This window comes from Epinephelus moara, chromosome 14 (genome assembly GCF_006386435.1).
Source record: "Epinephelus moara isolate mb chromosome 14, YSFRI_EMoa_1.0, whole genome shotgun sequence".
Classification (NCBI taxonomy): domain Eukaryota; kingdom Metazoa; phylum Chordata; class Actinopteri; order Perciformes; family Serranidae; genus Epinephelus; species Epinephelus moara.
In genome coordinates this window covers 23,770,157-23,796,832 of record NC_065519.1, presented here as the reverse complement: position 1 = coordinate 23,796,832, position 26,676 = coordinate 23,770,157, and the positions used below count along the sequence as shown (strand labels likewise).

Here is a 26,676-nt window from a genome sequence, read left to right as displayed (position 1 = left end):
TTTTAGATGAATAAATGAAATGCCTTCTAAGACTTTTTAAAGATCTGCAGGAACCCTGTGGATTTCTAAGTATCAGTTAAAATAAAGATAAGCATTAGCTTATGAGGTAACACTAAGCTTAAAATGGGTGACTTACATACACATGTAGAATTATAACAGACACAAAATCACAGCTCCGGTTGGGAAAAGGTGATTTATTCCTCCTATTGATCCTGATGCTAAATAGAAATGTAAAATTGTTGCCTTCATGACACATAATCCTCAGTAAAAAGCCCTTTCTCTTCCAGCTTCTATTAAGGCAGTAAAGTCAAGTAAACCTCTTGTCCAGGTTCGTCTGAGAAAGACCACAAAACACTGGAAGGTTTTGTGACAGTTATTTTGGGTTAACCAATTTACCATTCAACATGGTAAATAAAAACGTGTGTCTTTGGAGCTCCGGTTTCCCAAAAAGAAACTTTATGAGTCTGTCATTCTTCAAGCTGATTCTATAAGTCCAAGCATGAAAACAGTCCCTGGGAGTCCACTGAGTCTCGAGCTAAGGGGTACATCTCCCAGGTCTTTAGAGGAGGATCTTGTAGTAGTCGTCCTTGTAGCTGTACAAGACCACCACAGCCACCCTGCAAAAGGACACATCTGTCAGTTATGAGACGTGAAAGAATATTAAAAAACATAGTGGAGACCTTCCAAATGGGACATTTCAAAATCAGGACAATGCCATGAAATTCAGCCGGGAGGGTTTCCAAGAGCTTAGATTGCTCGAGATAAAGAGGTGAGTCTGGGTAAAATAACACAGGATTCAACCCTGCCAAGAGTCCGTGTCCAGAGTAACTAAGTCCCAGAAATAAGTGCAGAAATTAAAATCGGTTATTACCAAAAAAAAAAAAAAGTCAAAATTACTCCACTTAGTTTCAATAGTGCTTAAAATATTGATCCTCTCCAGATGTTAGCCACATTGCCGACATCTAATTCATCCTGAGGGGACATTAATGTTCCCCTCAGTGTGAACTGTAACAGTTTGATGAACCCATCACTTTTCACGTAGCGCCATCATCAGGTCAAAATTCAAACTTGTCCAATACGATTATATTATTGTGACCAAATACATGCCAAATACATGCCAATACATTCCCATCAGCCTCAGCTGTACTGTGTTTAGAGCTAATTAGCAAATTAGCATGCTAACACGCTAAATTAAGATGAACACAGTAAACACCTGCTTTACATCAACAAGCTATCGTTGTCATTGTGAGCATGTTGAGTTCCGCAGAGCTGCAACAATTTAGGGTTAAGTTGTCAACTAATCTGATAATCGATTAATTAGTTTGAATCATTCTTTAAGGAAAAAAAATGTCAAAATATCTTTGGGTCATGGACAAAACAAGACATTTGGGGACGTCATTTTGGGCTTTGGTAAACACTGATCGACATTTTTCACCATTTTATGGACCAAACAATTAATCGATTACTTGAGAAAATAATCGACAAATTAATCGGCAATGAAAATAAACAGTAGTTTATTGTAGCCGTGTGAAGAGCATTGGATATAAACGTCCTACATACAGGTCGTGCCAACAGTAGTGCTGGCTGAAAGGAAAGCTCAGTGATTGCGAAGCCCTTGGGATAAGTTTAGTTTGTGGTGTTGCTGCAGCCAGGTGACTGCACGAGACCTTTAGCCCACTCATCTGGCGTCGGTTGCCTGCGTCCCACGTTGGAAGAAAACAACTAAACAAACACATGCTGAATATATCCATTGTTGCCTCTGTGATGCTCATTTATCAGTAGAGACTTTTTTCCCCCCTAAATGGCAAATCAAACACACAGCAGAGACAGGAAATTAAAACCAACTGCTCTGAAGAGGCGGACGGGAAGCCAGAAAGAGAAGCTTTGATTTCTTTCTTTTTTTTCGTTGCCATCTCATTCATGAAAGAGTAAATCCTCTGAATCCCTCACAGGGTTGCTCTCTATGGGCATTCACAAGCGTCACAACACTAGAAGCTCAAACACTGAGGATTTAGCCTTGGCTTTGAAAAAAAAAAAAACGTTCTGCTGGGAAGCTTGGGAATATTAACCGCTCCATCCACAACCACAGCAATGGATGAAGTTAACCCGCCCCCTCCTCAAGCTGCAGTCTATGTCAATCAACTTGGGTGTTAAGAGACAGACATCAGAAGACCAAACAAGGCAAATCCTCCAGATTTCACCTCAGGAAATGGGATCAGCTGAGGATTTGATGTTCTGCAAAGCAGTAGTTATCCGTATTACAGCTCCCTTTGAAGGACTGACTGTCACTGTTACACCTGGAGTGTGTGGGCTTGGTCGGAGCTTTGGAGTGGCAGCTGCCCGTAAAAGGAAGTCTGCCTTTTTAAGTGGTCTTTAATGTATTCCTCTGTTTGCCTCGGGTTTCATTTTATTAAAAATAAGTCGGTAGTGGATAGAAACCTGTGGGGGTCAGCAGAAAGGGGAGACTGTGGGGTCTGTGGCTCATCTTCCAAAAGGACTCCTGCTGAGACGAGACGTCTGTGACGGTTTGCTCGGAAAATGTCTGTACAGTGTAAAGTTCCTGCTGTTTCTTTTCTTTTAAGGGGGGGGGGGAGTTCAATGAAAACATTTTGACACTCAAGACAAGGCTGTGCATGTACAAATGAAGTTTAAAAACAGTTTCACATTCATCTAAATATTATTCAATTAAATGATTCAAAAGTAATGTTGGCCCTGTTTAAAATATCTCATTGGTTGGTATAATGTGAGCCTGTTTCCACTTGGTATAACCAACCCAGCCAACGAAGGTAAAGCCCAATTAAGACCAAAGATTCAGGACGAGATGAAGCGGTTTTGGAACGTTACCTGTCTCTACAGCCAATCTGCTTATAATCCATCTATCCTCCTTCATATTTTAAGAAGCTACAAATTAGATTCAGCCACAAAATAAACCTGAAAAGCTGGAAATCAGAACAGAGGTACAGAGAGTTGTTGCATAGAGATGATACACCATCTCATCTAGTTGCATTGGTGTGAACCTGCAGGTTTTTAGAACCCAGGGTATATGCAAGAATCCTGAGGTTAATTTCAATACCTTTTTAAGACTTTTTTAAGACCTTCCCAAAAAAACCTTAAGACCTCATCGCCACTTCAAGCTGTCGTTAGCAACAACGCATCTTTAACTTACTAAACAGTTGTAGTTTGCAATTAAATCTATGGAGCACAAACATACAACAGAACTCAGATAAGATGAGAAGGATTTTTTATTGTCTTTTGCTCTTCTGTTTGGTGCCTGGACGTGCGCCGTCGCGTGATGTCGCACAGGTACGCACACGGCCCTGAGTGGCAGTCCGAATGTGCCTACCTACACATCGTTGTTTGTAATAGTCGCGAGGAGGAAAATAAATTATACATTCATGGATACTTTTTGTCAAAGCTTGAATGCCAAGAAAATTTAATACTTCATAAAATCGTGATTAAGACTTTTTAATACCTTTTAAGGGCCTTAATTTTCCAACATTTGATTTATCAACTTTTAATACTTTTTAAGACCCCGCAGACACCCTGGAACCCTACAGAACGTCGCATTGCAAGTAGTTGCCTGTTTCAACTCGTCTCCTTGCGAATCTTTGGTCTGAACTTGGCTTAACAAGTACTAGCCAATCAGAGGCAGACTGTGGTGGGTTTGGCCTTCCCTTTCCTGAGAAACGCACATTCGCTGGCAGGAAACATAAAAAGATCTGCGACAATTTGTTTTGCTTTGATGATAACGACACAAGGAACTCAACAATTCAGGACTACACAAACGTGCAGAGGCACCCTACTCACTTTTTTGTAATTTTGAAATGGTGTATCTCTTCGCAGATGGACTTCAGGTAGCGCTGCTTGGGGAGACGAGACAGCAGAGTCTTCACGCTGCTGTTGAACTGCTCTTCGCTATCAAACTGGAGAGAAGGAAAGAAAGAGAGAGAGTTTAATGCAACAAAATGGGAACATGGCAGCTAGGTGACAAAATCACTGACATCAAACAAAGGTAAAAAATTGCAGAGACTATCCAACTCAACCTTTTCTCCTTGCTCGTGAACTAGATGGCATTTTGGAGGAATAAATGGGGTTTCATATGTGCAGCCTGGGAGTATATTTTTGCATGTCAAGTGTAGCGGGGCAGTGGAGTCACAAAGCTACAGAGGGTTTATAGATTTCCTTGGCTCCTTGTGTGACTTGGGGTAATTTGCCATATTTAAAACAGGCCTTTCCTGCACGCCTGGCTATACCCACTGTGTATTGTCATGCCTTTTATATACTCAACGTGTTTTCTTTGACACATGTGCTGTAAGGGGCCGACTCACTGTATAGGTGGCCCATTCATTTATGGAGTGGAGGCTTGTGCTTATATAACAGTGGTGTTAAGAGCTTTTTTTCAGCTTTCTTCATGTTTCTTAGCACAATATAATTTAAGTTGTTTTTTTTAAATCTCTGCTCTGAGGTTTTTACGAGTGCAGCTTTGGTCAGGAGTTTGGAATGTGAATATTAACACCTCTCAAGTATGCGTTTTGTTAACTGTAGTGTGTGTCTGCCCCATATGTGAGCCTAGTTAACGGCGTGCAAGTTAGACTGTTAAGCGTTGGAAAAAGCCAGGGGTGTTCCCTCACTCCGCTCCTCATCAGGACTGTAAGGAAGCAGACGGGATCCCCTCTTCCTGTCTGCGATCTTGACCTCTATTGGCCGTTCTTTCCACTTCCCTCAACCCGTCCCACTATTCATCAAGGATGAGGCCTTTTATTAACTCTGCAAAGGTCTTGATGAAGCTGTTAGGGAACCAACCTCCAGGGACAGGAAGTTGATCAGTGTTTCCTTCAGCAGGTCCACCTGTGGGATACAAAACAAGCAAGGTTACACAAAGACACAATGGAGCCTTATCTCACGTCGCAACAATCCCACAAACATATCCATAATCGAGCTAAAAATATCAAGCGTTGCACCCGCTGCCCGATAGCTTGTGTAATTCTTTCAACACAAGATAATCCAGTTCGCTCTGACATCAGTAAATTACTTATAATTCCACTTGCACAATGCCCTCGCCAGGCCTGAAAGCACTCCATGTCCCTTTTACAGGAAGGGCCTAATGGCCTCCTGGATTTATCATTGGAAAATGAGTAGTGCTGTGTTCCACTCAGACTGATAGACAAGCGGCTGCTGACATGCAGCAATGAAGACTTATAGGCCTCTCGCAACTGCTTACCGGAATCAAGGTGATTATGTTTCAATAACTTGTATTTACTGTTGCGTCGCTGATGCAATCCAGACCCCAACAGGGGTGACAAATGTATTTGGAATATGCGGCGACATGGTAAATAAGACAAGCAGGGATGATTTACTTTGAGAATATCTGGCCATAAATCTACAACGCAACCACAAATAAACTCAATATGGCAGCCATTTGCGTCCCCCCGAAATGACACGGTGACTGCCTTCTGTTTAGTGTTCATTGTTCTGTAGCGACTGGAATGGATTCACAGCCATCTTAACCTCCAGCAGGGGATTTTAGCGTCAGGCAAATCACTATAAAAGGGCTGCTCCCAGTGATGTTTGCGGTTTTAGCTATCAAAGGCCCCCTTTCTCACTCTGTGATTTCACACATGAATTCAATAGATAAGGTGGGAGAGCAGAAAAGGGGAGCTGGGATTGGGAGGGATAAAGGGGTAAACAAACAAATGACTTACTGCTAGGACTTCAATGTCATTGCTCCTGTTCTGCAAATTGCTACCGAGAGTCTGTAATCTGGTCTGGATCTGTGAGAGAGAGAAAGAGTTGAAGAGAAACAAAGCAAGAAATAAATAAATGGAGAAGGGTGGACGTAAATATTAGTTGTTCCCATGATCAGAATGAACTGGCAGGAAGAAAATCATCATGTGCACTCCTTTTATAGGCAAACCAATGTCCTGGTCTACAGTTACCAGCGCCGTATTGTTAAAGACAAGGACAGTATGGGGCGGCTGTGGCTGAGAAGGTAAAGCAGGTAGTCCACCAATCGGAAGATGAGCGGTTTGATCCCCGGCTCAAGGAAATGAACCCCAAATTGCTCCCGATGGCTGTGTGAGTGTGTGGCACCTTATATGGTAGCCTCGGCCACCAGCGTGTGAATGGGTGAATGTGAAATGTAGTGTGAAAGTGCTTTAAGTGGTCGGAAGATTAGAAATGCGCTATACAAGTGCAAGTCCATTAAGTAAATGCTCCGAAGTTTAAGACAAGCACGCAGAGATGCAAAGAGGAAGCGAATACATGACGGAGAGACTACTGTTGGTGTGGGTCAGTGGACAATGGAAGTCAAGAACTGGTCTTTTCATGGATATGACACTGCACTGCTTTAATATGAATGGGTGAACACACTTAAGATGTATGCAGAATGCACAAACACTGTATATCCTGCATCAAAGCTTTCGTGGTTTCAAATAAAGGCGAGCGCAGTTATGAGGAGACAACCTCTTTATATATGTTTGCTGTGCTCTTTAGATGAGGATACACACTGACACAAAAATTACTAAAAAAAAATCCCATGCTGTCTATTTTTAAACAGTTGAAATGGTTTTTTTGTCACGGCATGGTCATTTAAGAGTTACATACAAACTCAGATGCATTTCAGCATCCTTCATTAGGGAGGCTTGATGCCGAATGGCATCAGCCGTTTTTTTTTTAAAGTCTAACATGACCATGCCATGACAATAAAAGCACTTTAATTTTTTTAAAAACCTACTTGAGTTTGAATTCAATTTTAAGCTGCACTTTAGAGAGCAAACTGAAGAATGAAGTGTGTGTGTGTCACCAACATGAGTCTCGTAGCGTCGTCTCGCACTGGCAGAAACTTTTTCCGGGCTGATGACGTTCACATTCATGTTCATGATGCCGCTGCTCCCATGCTGCTCTGATAAACCTACAGACAGACAAAAGAACCATTTCCACATTTGTTCCAATCATGAGACACTAATTAGTCACACCTTAATCTCACATTTACACCATCTAATGAGACAAAAGTGAAAACTACCTTTGTTTGACTAATACAATTTAATTAACAGTTTGATGCTACCTGTGTGCATGCCAGAAGGTGGAATGTTACACTTCTTCTTCTATTGCACTAATTGTACAGTGCTATGAGTAACAAATCAGTTGGCAACACTGGGATCAGTCATACTGTGCAGATGCCACATTGATCACAATATTTTGTTAAATGATTTAACACTTTTAATGCAGCACAACTGTATGAAAACAGAGGTGTGACTATAAAGAATAAGTGGTGATATCAGACCTGTGGTGTTGAGCAGTGATCCTTTAGGGTTCTGAGACATGCTCTCAGAGATTTCTCTGCAGGGGCACAAAGACAACATTATATAAGAACACCCCCCCTCTTACATCATTCAGACATCTGAGCCGCACATTAAACCAGAATGTCTTTACCTGATGTTTCTCTCCTCGGAGAATTTGGTCCGACATTTCTGAATGATGTGGTCCACCAAGTCCGACTCTTGAATCCGTTTCTCAGACTGTCTGTCCTTCTCGAAGGACTTGACCTGAGGAGTGCAAATGGCTTTAACATGTATACAATGTTCCCATAATTCTCTCTTATCAAAACAGTTTGAAAAGAATCACGAGCTGCGATGCTACTCACAGAAGAGCTGCTCTCGTGTGTGTAAAAAAAAAAGAAAAGAAAAAAAGACATTGCTTTCTCAAAATGTATTACGGTCTAATGATTTCAGGCGTCAATGGACTTCCCGATAAGACTGGGCTGCAGGATATGAGAAAAATACAAGACATGCGATAACACTGAATGCTGCGATAACAATATTAATAAGAAGTAATAAACAGATATTAAAGAGTACTCAGCTCTGCCTTTCTGTTTTCAGTACACTGCTAAAACACAACAAACTGCTTGTTACACTAAAAGAATGAAAGGAAATTATCTCCAACATTATTTTATTGAACAAATGGCACCTAACGGCAACAAACCCAAAAAAATCCCTGAGTGCAATATTGCAGTTTTTCAAAATGTGTTTATCACACAATTTTATATCATGATAACGATTTAAAAAATGATATATTGTGCAGCCCTATTGGAAAACGCTGCACAATGCTTTGCTGCACGGTAAGGCTGGTTTACCTTCACATAGTTCCCCTCCTTGTCCGAGACCAGGGCCATGCAGTTGATGCCGGCCAGCCTGCAGTGCTCCATCAACGTCTCCTGAGACTAAACACACAAAATGACAACAGGCTGAATTATGCACGTGCACAATGCAAGTGGTGATTTAAAGGGTGCAACTCGGCTGAACTACAAGGACATAAAAATGATTGACAATATCTGAGAACAATCATTTTCACAACATACTGCACATGTGAGCCATTCACTGCTAGAGCTCTTGTTGCAGCGGCTCAGTAATGACCTTTCCTCATGTTTCACTGGCTGCGTTTACATGCACATTAATATTCCACTATTATTCCCAATATGACAGTATTCTAAATTTGATACGGGTCATGTAAACAGCATGTTCTGTTTAGATATTCCAAATAAGGCTTTTTTCTGAATTTAGCATTTTCCGAATGAGACGTGGGATATGCCGGTATGATTTAGGTTTCAATAGCATTCTTTTAACATATATACAGCGTCTCAATTGGGGTTTTTTACCGCAGTTTGCAACACACAGCCTCTTGTCTGTTTACAGTCAGCTCGGTGCATTGACTATATTGCAAACAAACACACTCCCCAACAGTTTGCAAGGCTGGAGTAGCGATGCATGCCCGAAAGAAAAGCCCATGTTTCTGGTCAGAAGAACAAACACACCTACTTTTATATATATTATAAAGACCTGGGTACCAATGGTTTTCTGGATAGGCCCAAATATCGCACCACCAACCTTTTCAAGGTGGCTGAAGGAATGAAAGAGGGAGGCTGTGTTTGTAAAGTCCAACAAGTCTGCCATCGTTAGGACTCTGACAAAGTCCTATTTTTAAGCAAAGAAGCAAAATAACAAGCGAGTATGCATGGCTGTATATCAACGGGATTATTGGTGGAATATTAATTTTCATTAGCCATGTAAACAGCTTACTAGAATTGTTATCTTTTTTCAGAATAAGGGAAGAAAAAATAATATTTCGTGCATGAAAACGTAGTGAGTGCTGGGGCTTGAGGATGGCGGCCAGAAGGCGGTTGCGTGTTTTCTTCCATTCATTACTAAAAGAATCGTAAGTCAAGTTTGACGTTTAGGTAGGAAAAAGCTCGTTCTCGGGGAACACTGGACTCGCGGCTTCAAAAATTCTCCTACAGTTTGAGTTTTGCTTGGAACCAGAGTGTGGGTGTGTGACGTGCTGGGAGCCACAACCCAAACCAAAGTGTATTCAGGTAAAGCATTCAACCATGACAGTTTGTATGCATGTATATGTATATGTCAGCCCAATTAATTCAGCCAGAGAGTTTCATCTGGCTGCTTGGCTGGACGGGCTAACTGTGGTGCAGTACAAACCCTTCTGTGTACCACAAGTGTGTTTATGTGCATGTGTCAGTTTGTCTCGTCATCACGTAAGCACTAGCACTTCCTCTTTTCTTACAGCTTTCTCATTGACAGAACAAATTAAGTCAAAGGTAAACCATCGCCTGAGGGGACGGTGGGCGGCTCTCGGCCATGCGCCTAAGCTGACCGCATGTGGAAGGGGTTTGCCATATTTGGCTAATAAAAGCTAAAAGAGTGGAACCGCCTCCTGAGGACGAATTAAAGCTGCAGATTCGGGCCTGTTAAGAGGCCAGCATGTGAAAGGTGTTAACAAAAGTCTAGCGAGGGGGGAGGGATGGGCGAGGAGGTCCGAACTAGGTGTTCTCAGCATCTCGCCACTGCTCAAGGCACCAACTGCATACATAATCAACAAATACACACACACACACACACTGTCGACAGTTTGGACATGATGCCGCTTGTTTTCAGCCAACCTTTCTTAAATGCTTCTAAGGACTTGTAAGGGGAAACGAAGGTGGCCAATCACTTATGTCCTGTGCCAGTACAAAAGACAATGACGACCATTAAAAGCAAACACTTGTCCACTGCACAAGTGGAAAGTTAAAACAATAGGTTGTTAGGAGTAAAAGGAGGAAAAAGACACAAGGAGTATTTAAATGTGAGTGCAGCAGTATGCCAGGGAGGGCGTTTACACCAACACACAAACACAAGGCTGAGATCAGTTTGTCACATAAACATGAAGAATGTGACAGCGCTATGGCATGCGGAGTGCTGGACCAGAAGATAAATAACTTCACTTTGAAGGGACTGATCTCAGCGTGACTGTTTCCCCCCGAACAAGAGCTAATCATAAAAGTTTATTGGCAGCTTGTCTAACAGATGACTGAGTTGATTATTGCAGAAATGACCCCACACTGTATTATCCCAATATGGCCTGTGAGCCTCTTTCAAGTGAAACCACAAAGTGCAGCTCATTCTCCGGGATGTTTACTATTTCTGATGCCGTCACGATAAGTCTGTTGCTGACAGATTAGGGGCTTTTTTCCCTCAAGAACGGAAGTCACGTGTTGCCCTCTGTAGGGAGGATGAAGTTACTACAGGACATGAGGGAAATGAAACATTTTACACAAAGGCTACTTCCTATTCATGGATCTACAAGGTCAGAAAGGTAGTCGAGTGCTTGTTTAACAACAAACACGAGGTCTCACTTACATAGTTATTAGTGGATGGACACTAAATGAAATCCTTCTGCTTGAACTACTCCATGTACAGTGCTGCTGTAGCTACGTCCTCTCTGCAGATTCCTTCCTTTTGCAGGTCCGGAAGCAACAATAAGGGAGTGACTTAATCAAAAGTCCACTCTGTTTCCTTTAGCTGAGATATATTCAGGGTTGAGCCTTAATAGCTCTGGCGTGATTAGGTCTGTTATGCTGAATGTTTGTTGTGCATTTTTACAACACTATTGCTACTTTTCATGTTGACTGTTGACACTTTGTTATTTTCAATTCAATATTTTCTTGACAAAAAACATATGAGAAGCTTACAAAACTTTATGGCATATTTGGTTCTCATGCTTAACTTGATATATGTGAAAAAGATGTCATTTTTGTCATTTATAAATGCAGGCAAAGTGTATGTTCATAGTTTAAAAGTTTCACTGCAGACCAGTTCCAACCCCTAATGTGCTTTTTCAACTGGCAGATCACAACTGAAGACATTTCTCATTGAATCCACTTGACACCAAAGGTCTAGTGTAGGATTTAGTGACATCTAGTGGTGAGGTTAAAGATTGCAACCAACTGAAACTTCTCCTGAGCCAGTGTTTGGTTTGCCCACTCTGGCCGACTGTAGAAACAACATGGCAGACTTCATGGAAGAGGACCTGCTCCGTATGTAGACATAAACGGGCCATTCTAAGGTAACAAAAACATAATGCTTAGTTTAAGGTGATTGTGCACTAAGGAGAACAAAGTTATGAATATAAGATTCCATTTCAGCCAACATATCACCCTAGATCCTACACACCAAACCTTAAAGGTGCTACGTGGAGTTTTTGACCATTTGAAGCGCTAAGGTGCAGCATTTCATGTCTACACAGTTGACAGGCTACCCATTCCTACCAATGGTTTCACACTATCCCACTGAACTCCAGGTGGTGGCGATGTGCCAACAAATGCACAAGTAGAAGAAGGGAAGAAGACGACTACTAGCAAGCAAACATCGATGTGGGTTTCAAAATGTTAAAAAATATTTGTAAATGCTACTAAATCTACTGTATGTATTGTACTGTTTTTATGGTGTGAATTTGGTTGTCTACTGCTGCAAATCAAATTGCCCCTCGGGGACAATAAAGACTTTCTAATCTAATCTAATCTAATCTAATGCTGTATGTGGAAGGAAATAAGCTCTACACTTCTGTAAGGCTTCAAGGATTCGCACAATGCATTTTGGCAAATAAAACAGAATGTAAGCCTAACTATGATTACAAAAAAACTCCGCAGAGCACCTTCAAATTGAATTTGATTTGATAGGTGTGGACGATTCCAACCGTCTGTTTCAGCTTCACTTAATTTGTACAATTTTGCATGTTTTGGTGGTGCTTTTTGTAGTTGGCTTGGTAGAACGTGGCTTCAGGTTACTCATCAGGATGAGGACAATAACTCAACACTCTGTAAACTCTCCTCCTGCCAACTAAAAATGTTGATGTTTTCAAATGTAAACATCATAAACATCGAGGAAACATGGAGAAGAATGGACACCAGCTGAACTAGCAACCAGCTACCCATTGTAAAGGTGTTTGAAAACAAACTGGATGACCTCTGTGCTGCTCAGTTTCCTACGGGATATCAGGAACTTAATGTCCTTTGGTTCACCAAAAACTTGGCTAAATCCTGGACTGTGCCATTTAACCTTGTGACTCCTTTCCTATATGCCGATCTGACAGAGCAGAGGACTATGGCGAGAGAAGGGAAGGAGGTGTGTGCTTTATGGTGCATAAGGACTGGTGTGTTGGTGGGAATGTGAGGTGCTGTCCTGTTCCTGCAGCTGCAGAGCAGAGTCACTGCTTGTGTTCGTGAGGAGTGACTATATGGCCGTCTTGTTAAGGTTGGGATGTGTGCACAGTCAAATCATTCCACAGTCTGAAACCGTGGATTACCAGAACCGTCCAGAAACATGGACAATTATAAAGGTCTAAAAAGGGCAGGTCTATCAGGCAGGCCGCTCACCTGGGAGACATCATAGGCGATGTCTGCAGAGACGCCTGTGCTCCACAGCTTCTGGATGACATTGATGGCTCTGGACATTGAAGAATGTCCCACTGGGACCACCAGAGCATCACAGGAGCTCACTGGTGGCTGATACAGAGAAAAAACAGAGAATGTAGAAACTGTCAAAAACTGAAAGTTGCAGTAAACTGTGCTAAAATAACTTCTTTGTTATAAAATGAGTCATTTCATTGCCCTTCTCCGTCTTCACACCTACATGCAGTTCTCTAAGCAAATCATTACACATTATGAAATATGGAAAACAATGCACTTCCAAAAATATCTCCATGGCGTCAAGAGCCACAGTGATCATAGTTATTAACATGTTTCTAAAAGTGGCTGTGTGGCGGCCGACTGCTGTAATAAGGCATCATTAAATATGTAGCTGTCTGCTGCTCCTTCATTACAATGATTAGGAATGTCAGATCCCACTGTGTCTGTGCGTCTGTCTAAGTGTGTGTATGTGTGTGTGTGTGTGTGTCTCACTGGCTCCTCCATGTTGGCCATAGCAGCACAGACTTTGTCCAAGGCCACACTGGCCCCCACCGCAGAACGTACTGGCACTGTGGACGCTGGCCCACGAAACTCCAGGATCTAGCAGCACAGAGAGCAAAGCACATAAAGGTACCACGTAGACTGCAGCACCAGCACCGCTTCATATGGAGTTAATGGGGTACAGACACAAGAGCTGTGGTTGAGATGGAAGAAATGTGGCTCACATACATGCAAAAATGTGGATGAACGGCAGTAAAACCTACCAAGTGGTCGTAGCGTCCTCCAGCAGCCACTATGTCCGGCACAGTTCGTTTGCGTTTCCTAATGAAAGCCACAAACTGGAAAATGACCCCAGAGTGATGCTGCACCTTGTACACCAAGCCTAAGTTAACCACCACCTATAGAGAGGATAAAACTGGGTTAAAGGGGGGGAAACATACACAATTCTTTAAACATTCATTCACCCAGAATCCAAATCACCTGCAGTTTAACTCCCAGTCTACACAGCAGCACTGTGAGCTCCTCCAGGTCCTTGAGGCCCTGCTTAGCCAGCTGGGTGACGGCGGTCTTCTGTTTGGTGAGGGATGTCAGCAGTGGCGCCAGGTCCTGCAGACTCCCCTTCTGCTCTATGTACTTGTACAGCGTCTGCAACTGTACGCAACAGAGGAGGGATCTCAGTGTTTACGAGTGAGAGCAAGTGTGCTGCAGCGGGACTGATTGTTTTTACAGGAGGTTAGTGCACCCAGCGGACACTTACGCTGTTGGTTGACAGGGAAAAGTTGCAGAACTTTGCCTCCACCTCACGTTTGGTCAGCTTCTCGCTCTGGGGCAAACGGAAAAAAAGGGGCCATAGGAATGTTACCACTGCTATTTTTGGGAAGAAAACTATTACTTATGTTCATACCAGCATATCAGCAACAGTCACGCAATGTGAACAACATCTGTGATGCATGTGTGACCTGCACTGACCATGGCGTCACACAGTATCATTGAGGCCTGGCTCAGTTTGTCCTCAGGGACTCCGCTGTGGAGAAGGATGGCCTTCAACAAGCTGGTGTGGTTCAGGTAAATGTTATAGTTCCTTTCCTGCGGTCACAAAACACACACAAGCACACCTTTAACCCTCTCAGCTGCAATTACAGTCAAAACCAAGAGCACTGCTGCACAATGAGCGCCTGAGTGAATAATGACTGTTGTGTCCGGCTGCCCTCTCATTCTGCCTGACTCACGTATTCTTAAAAGCTTTCACACAAAGAGCAGGGTGGTGGAGGGGATCAGAAACAGGATCTATGAGGGATGAACCAGAGGCCAGACCCTGAGGTGACCGGGTTCAAGAAGCGTGCAAGGAGAGCTGCGACTGGAGACTGACGCAGCACTGGGTTATGTGGACAGGAAATGGATTGTACTGGGAGGCAGGGAAGGAAGTGGACCGAGCTGCGCATACCAGATTCACTATACAAATAATAAATACAGTGTAAATCTGTCAGGCTTACACATACTTTGGTATGTTGGGAATGTGAGCGGGGAAGTGAAAAGGGAAAAAACAACGACAGGACAGGTTGTCATGATGGCATCCGTAGGAAAATAAGGAACAATGATGCATCCAACCACTCGAAAAAATGCTCTGAATGTGAATCGAGACAAGGCAGCAGCGCACTGGATCATTTAAAATACAGTTCATGTGCGTGACCTGAAGCACGGGGAACTCCTGGATTATCTCAGAGATGGTGTAAATAGTCTCGGCATCAGGGAGAAGGCTGTTTGTGACGGGTGTGACGATGTCAAAGGCACACTCCAGAAGCTCCCTCGGGTGCGCGCGATCCAGCTTCCTGGGGCGGAATACGCGTTCAATGCTGTACCTTGAGAAGGAGTGAGAGGGACACAGACACATTTGTTTATTCTCAACAGGGATGTCAGTTTTCATGTAGACTCAAAAGCACCAGCATTACTTGTGATAAGGCTTTCTGAATTAGCGAAACAGTTTAATTTGATGTTGATTTGACTTATTATGGAACAAAAATACAATCATTGTTTCAAAAATTTTCTCCACCTTCATAATTTTGTTGCAACAGTATGTGATTTCCATATATGCAGCAAACCCTGTCATCATTTTGAGTAGAGCTTTTTTAAAATCATTATAACAATGTGTTAAATCATTAAACTTTACCTCTTCAGGTGAGTTATATTATTGCGAGCGATGAACCTTGAAAACGCCATCTAAAGTAAAAAAGAGAGGCGAGACATTAGGTGCCCCGCGTAATGACAGTGAAGTCAGTGCATAACAGGCTGTAATCAATCACAGTGTGGAAACAACCATTTAGTCCTCAGGGTTTCCTGAGGTAGCAGGATCTTAAGGCGGCTGCTGATTGCAGCCTCACACTGTGTGTGTTTGTGGGTGTGTGTGTGTGTGTTTGCATGTGCTAATGCAAATACTTGTGTAATTAGTGTTTGTGTGCAAGCACGGACATGCACGCCTGCACGTGTAAAGTGTGTGCGTGTGTTGGGCTCACGCGAAGGTCATAGGGCAGTGTAACCAGCATTCCGCTGTGGTCCATGAAGCAGGCCAGCTCGCTGCCTTCGTACAGCTTCCTGTTTCTGGGGAGGAGCAGCGGAGTCTGGAGACGCACCGCACCTGAAAACAAACATGGTGTATTACTGCTACATCTGCATAAGACAACACAACCCTCGCCCTAAAAGAGATGATGCATGCGAGCCGAGACGAACTGAGCGTAAACAAATAAGTACAGCTGGACATCATCAGCGGCGTGCGCAGAAATAACACCCGCACCTGCACAGAATCTGCGCTGCCCAACAGTGTGCTTATTGTTTAGCTGCCACTCACTGGAGCAGATGTCGGGGTCCTGAAAACAGGGCTTACAGCAGGGTCAGGAGTCCAAGTGGTTTGCAGTGGAGTGTCAACAAAGGCTCGCGTTCACACGCACACACCAAACAGGCCAGGTGGTGTAGTGTAGTGTAGTGTACTCACCGTGCTTCTTGAAGATCCTGGTGATTGTTTCATACACATGCTGCTGCAATTTGGCACTGCTGAAGCTGAAGCTGCCCTGGAGGGAGACCAAACAAACAGCCTCTGTTAGGGATCTGGAGACATCGATTAAGCACTAACAGGCCTTCTGCTGGTCGAATATACAGAGCAGATGAGTGAAGGAGCACTGAGGGGTTGGGGCTGCTATTCATATGTCTGCAGTGACATCTTCAGGAAGAATGAGGAACTACTTGCTTAGTATATGAGCCAACTTTTTACTGTAGCTTTACACTTACATTTACAACATACCCAAAACACATAAGTCTTAAAGGACCACTTTGTTCCCCAAATGACCATTTGTGTATCAATTACTCATCCTGTGTGAAATAGAATTTATGAAGAAAACGTAGCTTTCCTTGCATGCCTCCATGATGAACTACAGATCTAAACATGGACAAAATTCTCGATGAATTGGAGTCGTAGGGTGGGGGTGTCTAACAACAGCAAACTATATTAAAACATCTGTTTACAAACTCTCATATGACTCATAAATTCCCTAAATGTTCAAATGTCAGACACATGACCTTCCCTCTGGTCTTGTACAAAGTATGTCTAATATTTTTACTACTTTAAACACCACATGTGCTTTGTTTAAATAAATGCAAACACTTGAACCAACTCAACTCCAGCAGCAGCCTCACCTTGTGTAGATCTATGTCATAGGTGTAGTCCATGACCGGAGAGGTGTTCTGGGCAAACAGCTGGCCCACCATGGTGCGGTATGCCTTGCCGTTGATGTTGGCCATGGTGTGCTGCAGCACCTCATGCAGCTCCGACTCCTCCATCTGCGGCGGAGGCAGCAGTTCGCTCTTCAGCAGCTCCTGGGCAGTGGGCCGCAGTGCCGGGTCGTGGTTCAACAGCCACTCAATCACCTTCTTCTGACAGACACGAAGACGAATGACAGAGAACCATTCTAGTGTTAACTTTAGAACAGAGAGGGAAAAGACTCATATCAAAATGCTGCAGCATCCTGACCTGTGTTCCTTGCTCATACGCATTAAAGTCCTCAGGGAAGATCATGGGCTCCTGCAGCGTGGAGAGAGACGAGGTCAGTAAAAAGCCAGTTTCAATTACCTACATGGATTGCTCTCTTCTGAACATGGACGTACCACACGCAGCTGGCTCAGGACAGAGATGCGCTCGGCCCCCGTGGTCATGGGCCGATAGGACATCTCAAAGAGGATGATGCCCAAGCTGAACAGGTCGACTTTCTGAGAACAGAGAGAAAAGATGAATAACAAAAGTCACGAGGAAGCAGCTGCACAAGCTTTAATTAAATCTATTTTTCAATAAAAATCTGACATCTTACTTGGTTGTAGGTGGCTTTGGTGTTCCCTTGAACCTCCGGGCTGACGTAAAGTGCAGTGCCAACCATGCCTGTCATGTTACCTGCAGAGCAGTGACACAAAAGCAGTGTCAGGGAAGAACGAAAATATCAGACAAAACTCAGTACACTGTGTTAATGTGTTTAAACTTTCTGCACCTGTCGGGTCCGGTTTGGGCATCACTGCTGAGCCGCCATCTTCCACTTCAAATTTACCTGCAGCCTGAGAGAGATAAGAGTATCTCCTGAAGTGCATAATGTCTTCATCAATGGAATTATGCATTAAATATGCACAAGCAGCCACAGTGCAGCCTGTTAAATGAATACCACATTAGGTTTAATGCGTACCACATTAGCAGGATGGTCCGTGGCCAGGCCAAAGTCCCCAATCTTCACGTGGTCCTGCGAGTCGAGGAAGATGTTGACGGGCTTCAAGTCCCTGTGAATCATACCCTGAAAGAGCGGAGGATAGATGAAGAGCTCTGCTGGTTCATGGGTAATTGAAAACATGGCATCCTCCTTGTTAACATTTATGTTATATTTAAGTATGAGAAGCACATGGCTTGGATTTCTTAGTGTGATCCTTGCGGTAATCAGACACTTCCGTGGCAAATAGGCTTATGATCTTTAACGAAGGGTGGACACTTAAACACATAAGCACACACAGACTGAACACCTGCTCGTGGATGTAAGCGAGGCCATCCAGTATTTCCCTGAAGAGTCTCCACAAGCGAGTCTGGTCTCGGTGCAGGCTCTGATCTATCGTGTCTCTTAAAGTGCTCTTTTCACAGTATTCCATCTGTCGGGAGCAGAAGACATGCTTTAGCTGTGAGGCAGAGATCTCTAGTGGTAAAGAAATGGAGCGCGGAGGTGAGGCTTACTTGTATGTACAAGTAATGTGCTATAAGGGGGGGTCGATCTGAGTCCGTGCTCTCCGTCATGTCAATCACGGGCCTTTTGCTTGGCTCACCCTGCGAGAGGAAACATCATGTTTGTTGCTCTGACAAACACTAATGAGTGAATGAATGATGTAGTGTAAATATTCAAACCTGTGACATCTCGTCTGTGCTTTCATCGTCGCCATTGTCGAAAATGATGTCACTACTTGAGTCACTATCCGATGGCCTGGAAGCAAAAAAAAAAAAAGATAGTGAAGATAGTGAAAGTCTTGCTGGACTTACTGCCTCTAAAAAAAATACTTACAAAAAAGAAGCGCCAAACACATCTTCTTCCTCATCATCATCCTCTTCATCGCTTGACTGCTGTCCGCCACATTTGGCACTGGAGGATTTCTCGATGGAGGTGGACCACTCCACCGAGCTGGACAGAGCCGGAGGCGGCGCAATGTCCTCCACGTTATCGGCGAGTCCCAGCTCGTTGATGCTCCGCGGAGGCTCTTTGCGCTGAGGAGGCTTGTCAGGGGAGCTAAAAGGCTCAGAGCTGTCAGTGTTGCTCAGCACCCCTCCAGGGGGCGTCTCGTGCCGCTCAATCCACGCGTTGTAGTAGCGGACTATATTCTCATGGTTGAGGCGGGAGAGCAGCGTCACCTCGCCTTTGATGCGTCTGAACTGTTTACTGGCCGGGTTGACCTGGATGCGCTTTACAGCATAGTAGCAACCATCAAGGTTATTCTGAACCTGGAGAAGGAAAGTGAAAAAGAGGACATAAAGAAATCACAGCCAACTTTTTTGCCACTGTAACACCATCTCCTGATAAGGCTAAAGAGCCCACCTTAATTACAGCACCAAAGGCTCCTTTTCCAAGAAGCTGGAGTTCTTCAAACTCATTGAAGTATCTAGAAAACTGCCTCTGCACCCCGGTGCTGAAGGGAGCATTGAGGATGTGGCTGCGTGGGATGACTGATGATGGGAAGTCCACCGCAGGATCTGAGATGACAAAAAACAAACCAAACTTGACGAACTATTGTACTGTCTTGCTGGAGATGATCTTTCTCATTTATCAATTTACTGTACTTCAAAATAAAATGTCATTTTTACAAACGTAACATGGTTTAGAGTCACATGTGGTCCATTCAGAACAGACCCAGGACCAACTTCTGGACTGTGACCCACCAGTTGGGAACCACTGCACTAGAAAATTATATGGTCCTCAAAATGAATTGCTCGCTGACTGAATTTTAGGATTCTTTGGTTGCACTTTGTGACTTTGTTGTCCTCAACTTTCAAAAGTGTTCCTAATATTTCATCCCCCTCATTTCCACACTGCATATGGACGTATATATCACCTTCTGGGCTTGTTTCCTGGTGGTGTGGCAGGTTTTTAGGTGATGGAGGCTTGAGGAAGGAGTGGTCCAAAAGCTGTTGGGCTGTCCAGCGTTCAGCATCATTCAGGCACACACACCTATGACAAATACACAGTGTACAGTATGAAAGACAAGAACAATCTAGGCTATGGCACAAGTCCACAGTGTGCTGGTGCTCTGCTGACAGCACAGAACAGATATACAGCACCAGAAACAAAGAAACAGTCTGTATAATCCAAATGGCAGTCACTGATTTCCCTTCATCACTGTACAGCATGAAAATCAACTCACAGAGACATGAAACTCTCTTAAGTTTAAGGCATTATATGTCTCAGTGTAGAGCTGCAGCTATAAGTCGGTTAATCGATCAAATTGAGAAAATGAACTGAGTGATCATTTAATATTCTGCTTTTCTCGGTCTTACAATGCAGCAAATTAAATATTTTGGGGGTCTGGACTAATGTTAAAACAAAACAAATGGTAAATTTAAATGGTGGTAAGTAAACAGTAAGCTCTGGAAGACTGTCAGCACTAATGGAGAGCATGCAGCACATGATTGTTAGTAGATGGGCTGAAACACTGGTACATGGTGAGGTATCCATCCATACATACTTGTGGAGGAAATCCTGAAAGTCAGCAGGCAGGCTGGCTGGCACCGTCACTGGATACTCCTTCACCTCCTTCCCCTGACTCAGACCCAGCAGCATCAGCCCCAAGTTCCACACGTCCCCTTTCTTGCCCGTTTTGGTCGGCATCACCGTGTCCTCTGAGAAACGCACGTGGGCTTGCTCAAAAATGTCCTCTTTGCAGATGTCGGCAAACCTCTTCGATAAGCTGTAATCAGTCAGTCGGATGTTGCCCTCGGAGTCCACCAGCACGCTGGAGGCCCCCAGCTGTTTGTGCACCACAGAGTTTGAGTGAAGGTAGTCGAGGGCGGCCAGCAGCTGGGCCGTGTAGTGCCACAGTTTATCCAGAGGGACCGGAGTGTGGGCAGTGAGGCTTTGGGTCAGGTTGATGCCGGCCACATGCTCCACCAGCACGTTAACCACGAGGCAGTCCTCCTTCTCTGTGGAGCTCAGCGCCATGTAGTGCACCAAGTTTGGGTGATCCAGCCGCAGGAGGGAGTTGAACTCATTTTCTGCCCCGTGGATCTACACAGGAATGGTATTTCAGAAGTCAATTACATTACTTAATCACTACATTCTCAATGATAAAACTTGCTTCCTTGTCTACTTGCCTGCTTTTTGCAGTTCTCAATCCTCCCTTTCTCCTGGCTGGTGAAGAACTTGCTCTTCTTCTTGTTCCAGCGCAGCGACCACTCGTAGACCACGACAAAGTCTCCTGAGTTTGCCTCAAATCCGTAATAAACATTACGCCGCAGCCTTTCGCTTTCTCCTGTTACAACATGAACACAGATGTAAGCATACAAAGAGGGTACTTGGGTGAAATAAGCGACTTATGCGTCAGCTCTCACCTAAACTTTTCCCTCTGTGGACAGCAAGTTCTCCAAAAGTGCTGCTGTTGAAATGAAGGAGCTCCTGTGAGCGAGGGTTGTCTTCATTAACGGTGTCACGTCTGGGAAAACAGATGCAACTTTAAGCTTTGTTACAAGTTTCTTTAACACAAAATGCATTTGGTTTGCCATCTACCTGTGGCGTGTATTCGAGGTAGTCCGACGGCGGTTAATAGCTGCTCTCTTGGCTTCTATCAATTCAGGAGTAGCTCCACCTGGGCTGGGTGGGCTCCTGCCTAGCGGGGAGGCGTTAGCAAGGACTGGCTGCTCCATACTCTCAAGTCGCTCCTGTGAATATAGAAACCACACAGATGTTCAATTACAACTCCATTTATGTTGATTTGCAGGCAATATAATATAAACTGTGTATGTTTTACAGACACCTGTTTGGCTATCTCCTTTCTTCTCCTTTCCTCTCGTTTCTCCTCCTCTCGTCTTTGGATTTCAGCCATGATCTCTTTTTCCTACATGAATGAAAAATACTTCAGTAAACACCCCATTTAACTAGAGCTTATGTCAGTTGTTTAAGGTTTGGTTATTTAAGGAAATACCAAAAGGGTGCATAGTTTGTCAAATCTTTACAGGTCAGGCAAGAAAAAAAAAACTACCCTGTATCATTCCCAAAACTCAGACATCTTCTGTGTGTAGTTACATTAAAGTGTAGAATTTCTGGCGACTCTGGTATATACAATTATCATCTATTAATTAGCTGATGGGTTTTCTGCTTCTTGTTCACAGTATTAGCTGTAATTATTTAGTTTCAATTACACAGAACAGATAGGATTAACATTACAGCTCCCACAAGAGGACATTTAAGATCCTTCATGAATGGGCCGGACAAATCACTTAGAAATAACATTAGTGCAAAACCCCAGATAAAACTAATCCAGCATGAACGTCTCTCCTTCTCACCATCTCCTCCTCCTGCTTGCGCCGCTGGTCCATCTTCTGCTGCTCCTCCTGGGCTCGCTTCTCCTGCTGCCTCCGCTGGTTCTTCAGCATCTCCTCGTGGAAGGAGCTCGAAGGGGGCTTGTTGTGCTCGCTCAGGAAGCCCTGGATATAGTCTGCCAGCTCATAAATCATCACCTAGGTGGACAGGTAGGTAGGTTAGAAGCAATCTGTGTATGTACTTGTATCTGTGTGTGTGTGTGTGTGTGTGTGTATGCTCACCTCCCCACATCGAGCTGCTGCCAGCTTGGTGAGTTCACTCTGGAGGTTTTGGAGGTTTTCATTTGACAGACCTTTGGCATTATTCAGCTCCAGCTCCGGGGGCCTGTAGGTGTCACAACATGTGAGTTACCAAGAGTGAAGGATCACTGGTAAAAACAGTGAGATGACTTTTAAAACTCAGAGGATTTTTGCTCTGATTGTGCCTGGATTACCATCAGGCGCACAGGGCAGTTTTCCTGGAATGTTAAAAAGCCGCAGTTTGGCCTGTAGAGAAATATGCAGCGTCTTTCTCAACATTTCCATTTCCCAAGTCATGTGGGCTCATGAGGATAAAAATGTTTTTAGTTAGTTATTAGTCAGTGGACAAATCTTGATAATCACTTAGTTGTGAGAGTCCTTTTTTGTAATTCACTTTTTAAATTGGCATTTAACATTAAACATACACCGTATACATCAGGCATTCATGTTTATCACAGATCCCACAGCAGTCTTTTCACACACAGACACACAGACAGAAAAAATAAAAATTAAATTAAAAAAAAAAAAAGAATATTTTTTTATTACAATATAATCAATAATTTGTTAAAAATAAATAAATAAATAATTAATTAATTAATAAAATAAATAAATAAATAAAATAAAATCAGGCCGATGGAGTAAAATTGTTCTAATTTATGGTTCACATATGGTGCTATCTTCTCCATTTTCTAAATGTCCATTGTAATGTCCATCCATCCATTTCAAGTTGGGCTCTCCTGTGACAGCCATGTCCTGGTAGGAGTCTTTTTCCAGCCTCCAGCAGTATATCATCAGCCATCTGTCTCTTTTCAGCCATTCTTGGGGTATACACCCAAAAAATATAAACATACTTTCTTGAAAATATCTTGCAGGGCTTTGTGTGTCCCTCTCCAATAGTCTTTAATAACAGGGCAGTCCCAGAAGACATTTGCATTTTGGTTTCCACAGTGTCTCCAGCAAACAGGGGTTCTTCACATAGTGGGATTTCTAAGAGGGTGTAGTAAAATACCTTTTCCAGCAATTTTCCCTCCATTTTTGTGATGTGGTAAATTTCCTTGGCCGCACTTCTAGCGTCTTGTCCTATTCCCTTAAAGCTGTACTGCATATAGTGTGGTCATGTGCTAGTTCCTATTGGTCAGACATTAGATCCAAAATCAGTGAGTCAATCCAGGTCATATCTCTGACATTCAACACATTACAAGCTGTTTTTATAACTCTGATTTCTAGCTTGTACGGTATCAGACACACTGTAGTGGGCGGGCATGGAAGAAACCGGTAATGTGGAAATATACAGAGCAGACAATGCTAAAAAAAGACAGACCGAGAGAGAGAGAGGTGGAGGTGGAGGTGGAGGTGGAGGCAGAAAGGGCCTGTGACAGCACATTATTGCTTTCTAGTCTATCGATGCAGCCCAAGGTTCTGTACAAGACCTTTGCCTGAGTAAATCCTTTAAAATAAGCAAACATTTTGATTTAAATCTGGAACTATCTGATCAAAGAACAAGCAGACAAGATTTTGAATCTGACCACACACTCAGTGCAGCTTTGGCACTTCACAGTCGCATTAACAGTGCTGCAGATACATTTTCGGTCTCCTATGACAGGTGCTCTTAGACTGTTTTTTTTCCTTTTTTAATGCCTTTTTCTTCTGGGGGATTTAATGGCTTTGGCCATTATTACATTGTGTTGGATTTAGATAACTCTTAGTCGCAACTCTGTTTTGAATACACAAGAAAACAATTTTTGCTCCAAGCATGAGGGGTACTTTATTGAGTTCACAGTCACATGCTTTGACACAAGACACTCTCAGCTTTCAAAAACCTCAGTATCCAAAAGCACAGGACACTATTTGGGGACTATAACTGGGAATAAATAAAAAAAAAATAAGCTTGCCAATGCCATAAGATGTGCCATTTTTGTGCATCAAAGTTGCTGTTTTTATCTTCTTTGTTGCATCAAAAACAAAGTGCAACGGTCAGAAATAATACAAGTAATACAGCATCGATACCTGCACTGTGCAAAAACAATATTTTATAGTATGATACTGTGTATATATTTATAAGAAAAAAAATCTAAACAAAACTAATTAAGAGTTGTTTTGTTGGCAGAAACAAGGTTGCCAGAGGCATTTCCGTCTGATACAATCTAAGTGCTGTGTCATCAGTCACAAGTTATAATCCCACATTCAGATAAATATCTTTTGCTTATTTATGTTTTTTGGAGTTGTTTTTTAAGAAGTAAGATAAGTGCCCACGTTTTTTCTGCACCGCCTCATCTTACAAATAAAAAATAATTTAGGGTTACCAAAAAATTAAAGTATGCAGTTATTTAGAGAGCTTAAGAATAAGATAAAGGTGTCCTAAACATGCATTTCTCTGACCAGTAGAGTCCAGGATGTCTCAGTATGTGGACAGACAATGAATAAGTGTCCTATAGACATAGTTTACATTGCAAAAGATCATTTAGAGACAGGAGTTGCATGGTGGAAAGAGACTTCCCTCACTTTTTTAGAGCAGCTGCTCACTATGTGTATGGACACCCTGTAGTGCAGTGGGAATAATGGGAACAGTGAAAACATGACAAAGGTCAGAGGTCAGTACTCACGCGTCTGGGTATGTCGGTGGGCATTTGACCTGCAAGTCCACAGTCACGTAGCACTCCTGTCCATTGTTCAGCCCGTTGGGCCGCAGGCAGAGGTGCACCTCTGGAGGCCTTTTAACCTGAAAACACAGCCAGCACACCCTCACTGATGATGTGCTCACCTCGGATCACTGCAGCTAACAGTGATAACGTGTCAACTTCCCCATCACTACCTACAGGCTATGCATTCAGCTAACACCTCTAGCTACCTTCCACGGGTCGTTGCTCCGCAGATCCTGGAAGTCATCTCCAAAGATGGACGCGAGAGCCTCCAGCTCATTTTCCTGTTGGACCGTGTAGTCGTCTGTCCCCTCTGCTGCTGCTGGAGTGTGCTGACCGCTCATTCTTCTGCCTCGGCTACATGGCAGTGCTCCTGTCCTGTCACACACGCACAGCCGTCAGGAGGAAGAAGGAGGAAGAAGAGGCTCCGCTCGGCTCTCCGCTGCACTCACCGCCCTCCTCCTCCGCTCCTCTGTCACTTTGTTACCTCCAAACTTTAGCAGGTATTCACAGAGCTGCCATTAAGCACTACGCAGTCGCTAACTTATCACTTATCACAGGCGACAGCACGGCAGGCTGAAGCAGCTATGCTGCCAAGTGGCGCATGGCTGTCGCAGGCGGCGTCGCAGGTGAAACGTCATCACGTTGTTCTGCGTGCAATGGCCTGTAGGGGGCAGTAGTTCTCCTGAGCTGATGCTGGGAACAGAATGTACAGGAAATAATTAACTTCTCTATATTCACAAGCGGATTTGGGACCAAGTCATTGTTTTACAAGTCACAGTTAAGTCTCAAGTCTTTGCACACAAGTCCCAAGTTAAGTCTCAAGTCCTGAACATTGAATTTCGAGTCCTAAACAAGTCATAATGTCCTCCTCACTAAATGTAATGATAGGTTAACAACAGAGCAGTAATATATTACATTTTAAAGAATGAATTATTTTCAAAATGTGTATTTTTGAAATGCAAGTCTTTTTTTTTTTAGTCTTGTCAATTCTGAAATCATGAAATTTGTGACTGGAGTCCACACCTCTCTTAACAAGTAGCCTATAAGCATGATCTGAATGATACAAAATTAAATATTTAATTAGGGAATCATTTTTGCATTACACAGAGGGGATACATTATGTGCAGGAGCGTAAATACAAACAGTGCATGCAGGGCGATTGCTCTGGGGCCCATGGAGTGAGGGGGCCCATAGAGAGAGTGGGCCCTCTAACTATAAGTTAGGCAGAATACAGGTCCTTGTGAGTAATTTAGATTGCTACCTCAGAAATATGCCTGTGTTCAAAGAAAAACTCCATTTGCCATTTGCTATATATGCCTTTGAAAAGGTAGTAGCATTTATCACAAAATATGTTATAAAATATATGCTCACTCTACACAAACTATAAAACTATACTATTCGATTAATAATCCCTTATTTCTTCTTATAATTTTTTCCATATATAAATATATGTGATGATGATTTCT

At 43.3% G+C, this 26,676-nt stretch overlaps 1 protein-coding gene across 2 annotated transcripts; it reads right to left on the bottom strand.

Annotated features, from left to right (window-relative positions):
* Positions 1-174: 174 nt before the first annotated feature.
* eif2ak4 (eukaryotic translation initiation factor 2 alpha kinase 4) lies at positions 175-25,822 on the bottom strand. 2 transcript variants are annotated; one of them, XM_050061513.1, is made up of 39 exons: positions 25,417-25,822; positions 25,172-25,287; positions 22,551-22,653; positions 22,293-22,466; positions 21,764-21,844; positions 21,517-21,668; positions 21,342-21,442; positions 21,105-21,262; positions 20,480-21,018; positions 19,850-19,965; positions 19,336-19,490; positions 18,808-19,241; positions 18,654-18,729; positions 18,486-18,575; positions 18,281-18,403; positions 17,953-18,057; positions 17,764-17,827; positions 17,590-17,669; positions 17,390-17,491; positions 17,256-17,306; positions 16,922-17,158; positions 16,224-16,299; positions 15,748-15,869; positions 15,405-15,454; positions 14,928-15,096; positions 14,207-14,323; positions 13,995-14,060; positions 13,718-13,888; positions 13,501-13,635; positions 13,229-13,336; positions 12,704-12,832; positions 8,132-8,218; positions 7,432-7,544; positions 7,283-7,338; positions 6,807-6,910; positions 5,703-5,771; positions 4,804-4,848; positions 3,808-3,923; positions 175-617 (listed from the first exon to the last, which is right to left on the bottom strand). In XM_050061513.1, exons 1-39 carry the CDS (start codon positions 25,549-25,551, stop codon positions 560-562), a joined length of 4,983 nt encoding a protein of 1,660 aa, XP_049917470.1. In that variant the 5' UTR covers positions 25,552-25,822; the 3' UTR covers positions 175-559. The 2 variants fall into 2 exon arrangements, with proteins under 2 accessions (XP_049917470.1, XP_049917471.1); XM_050061514.1 differs by having other exon boundaries at positions 16,922-17,155.
* Between the last annotated feature and the right edge of the window lie 854 nt (positions 25,823-26,676).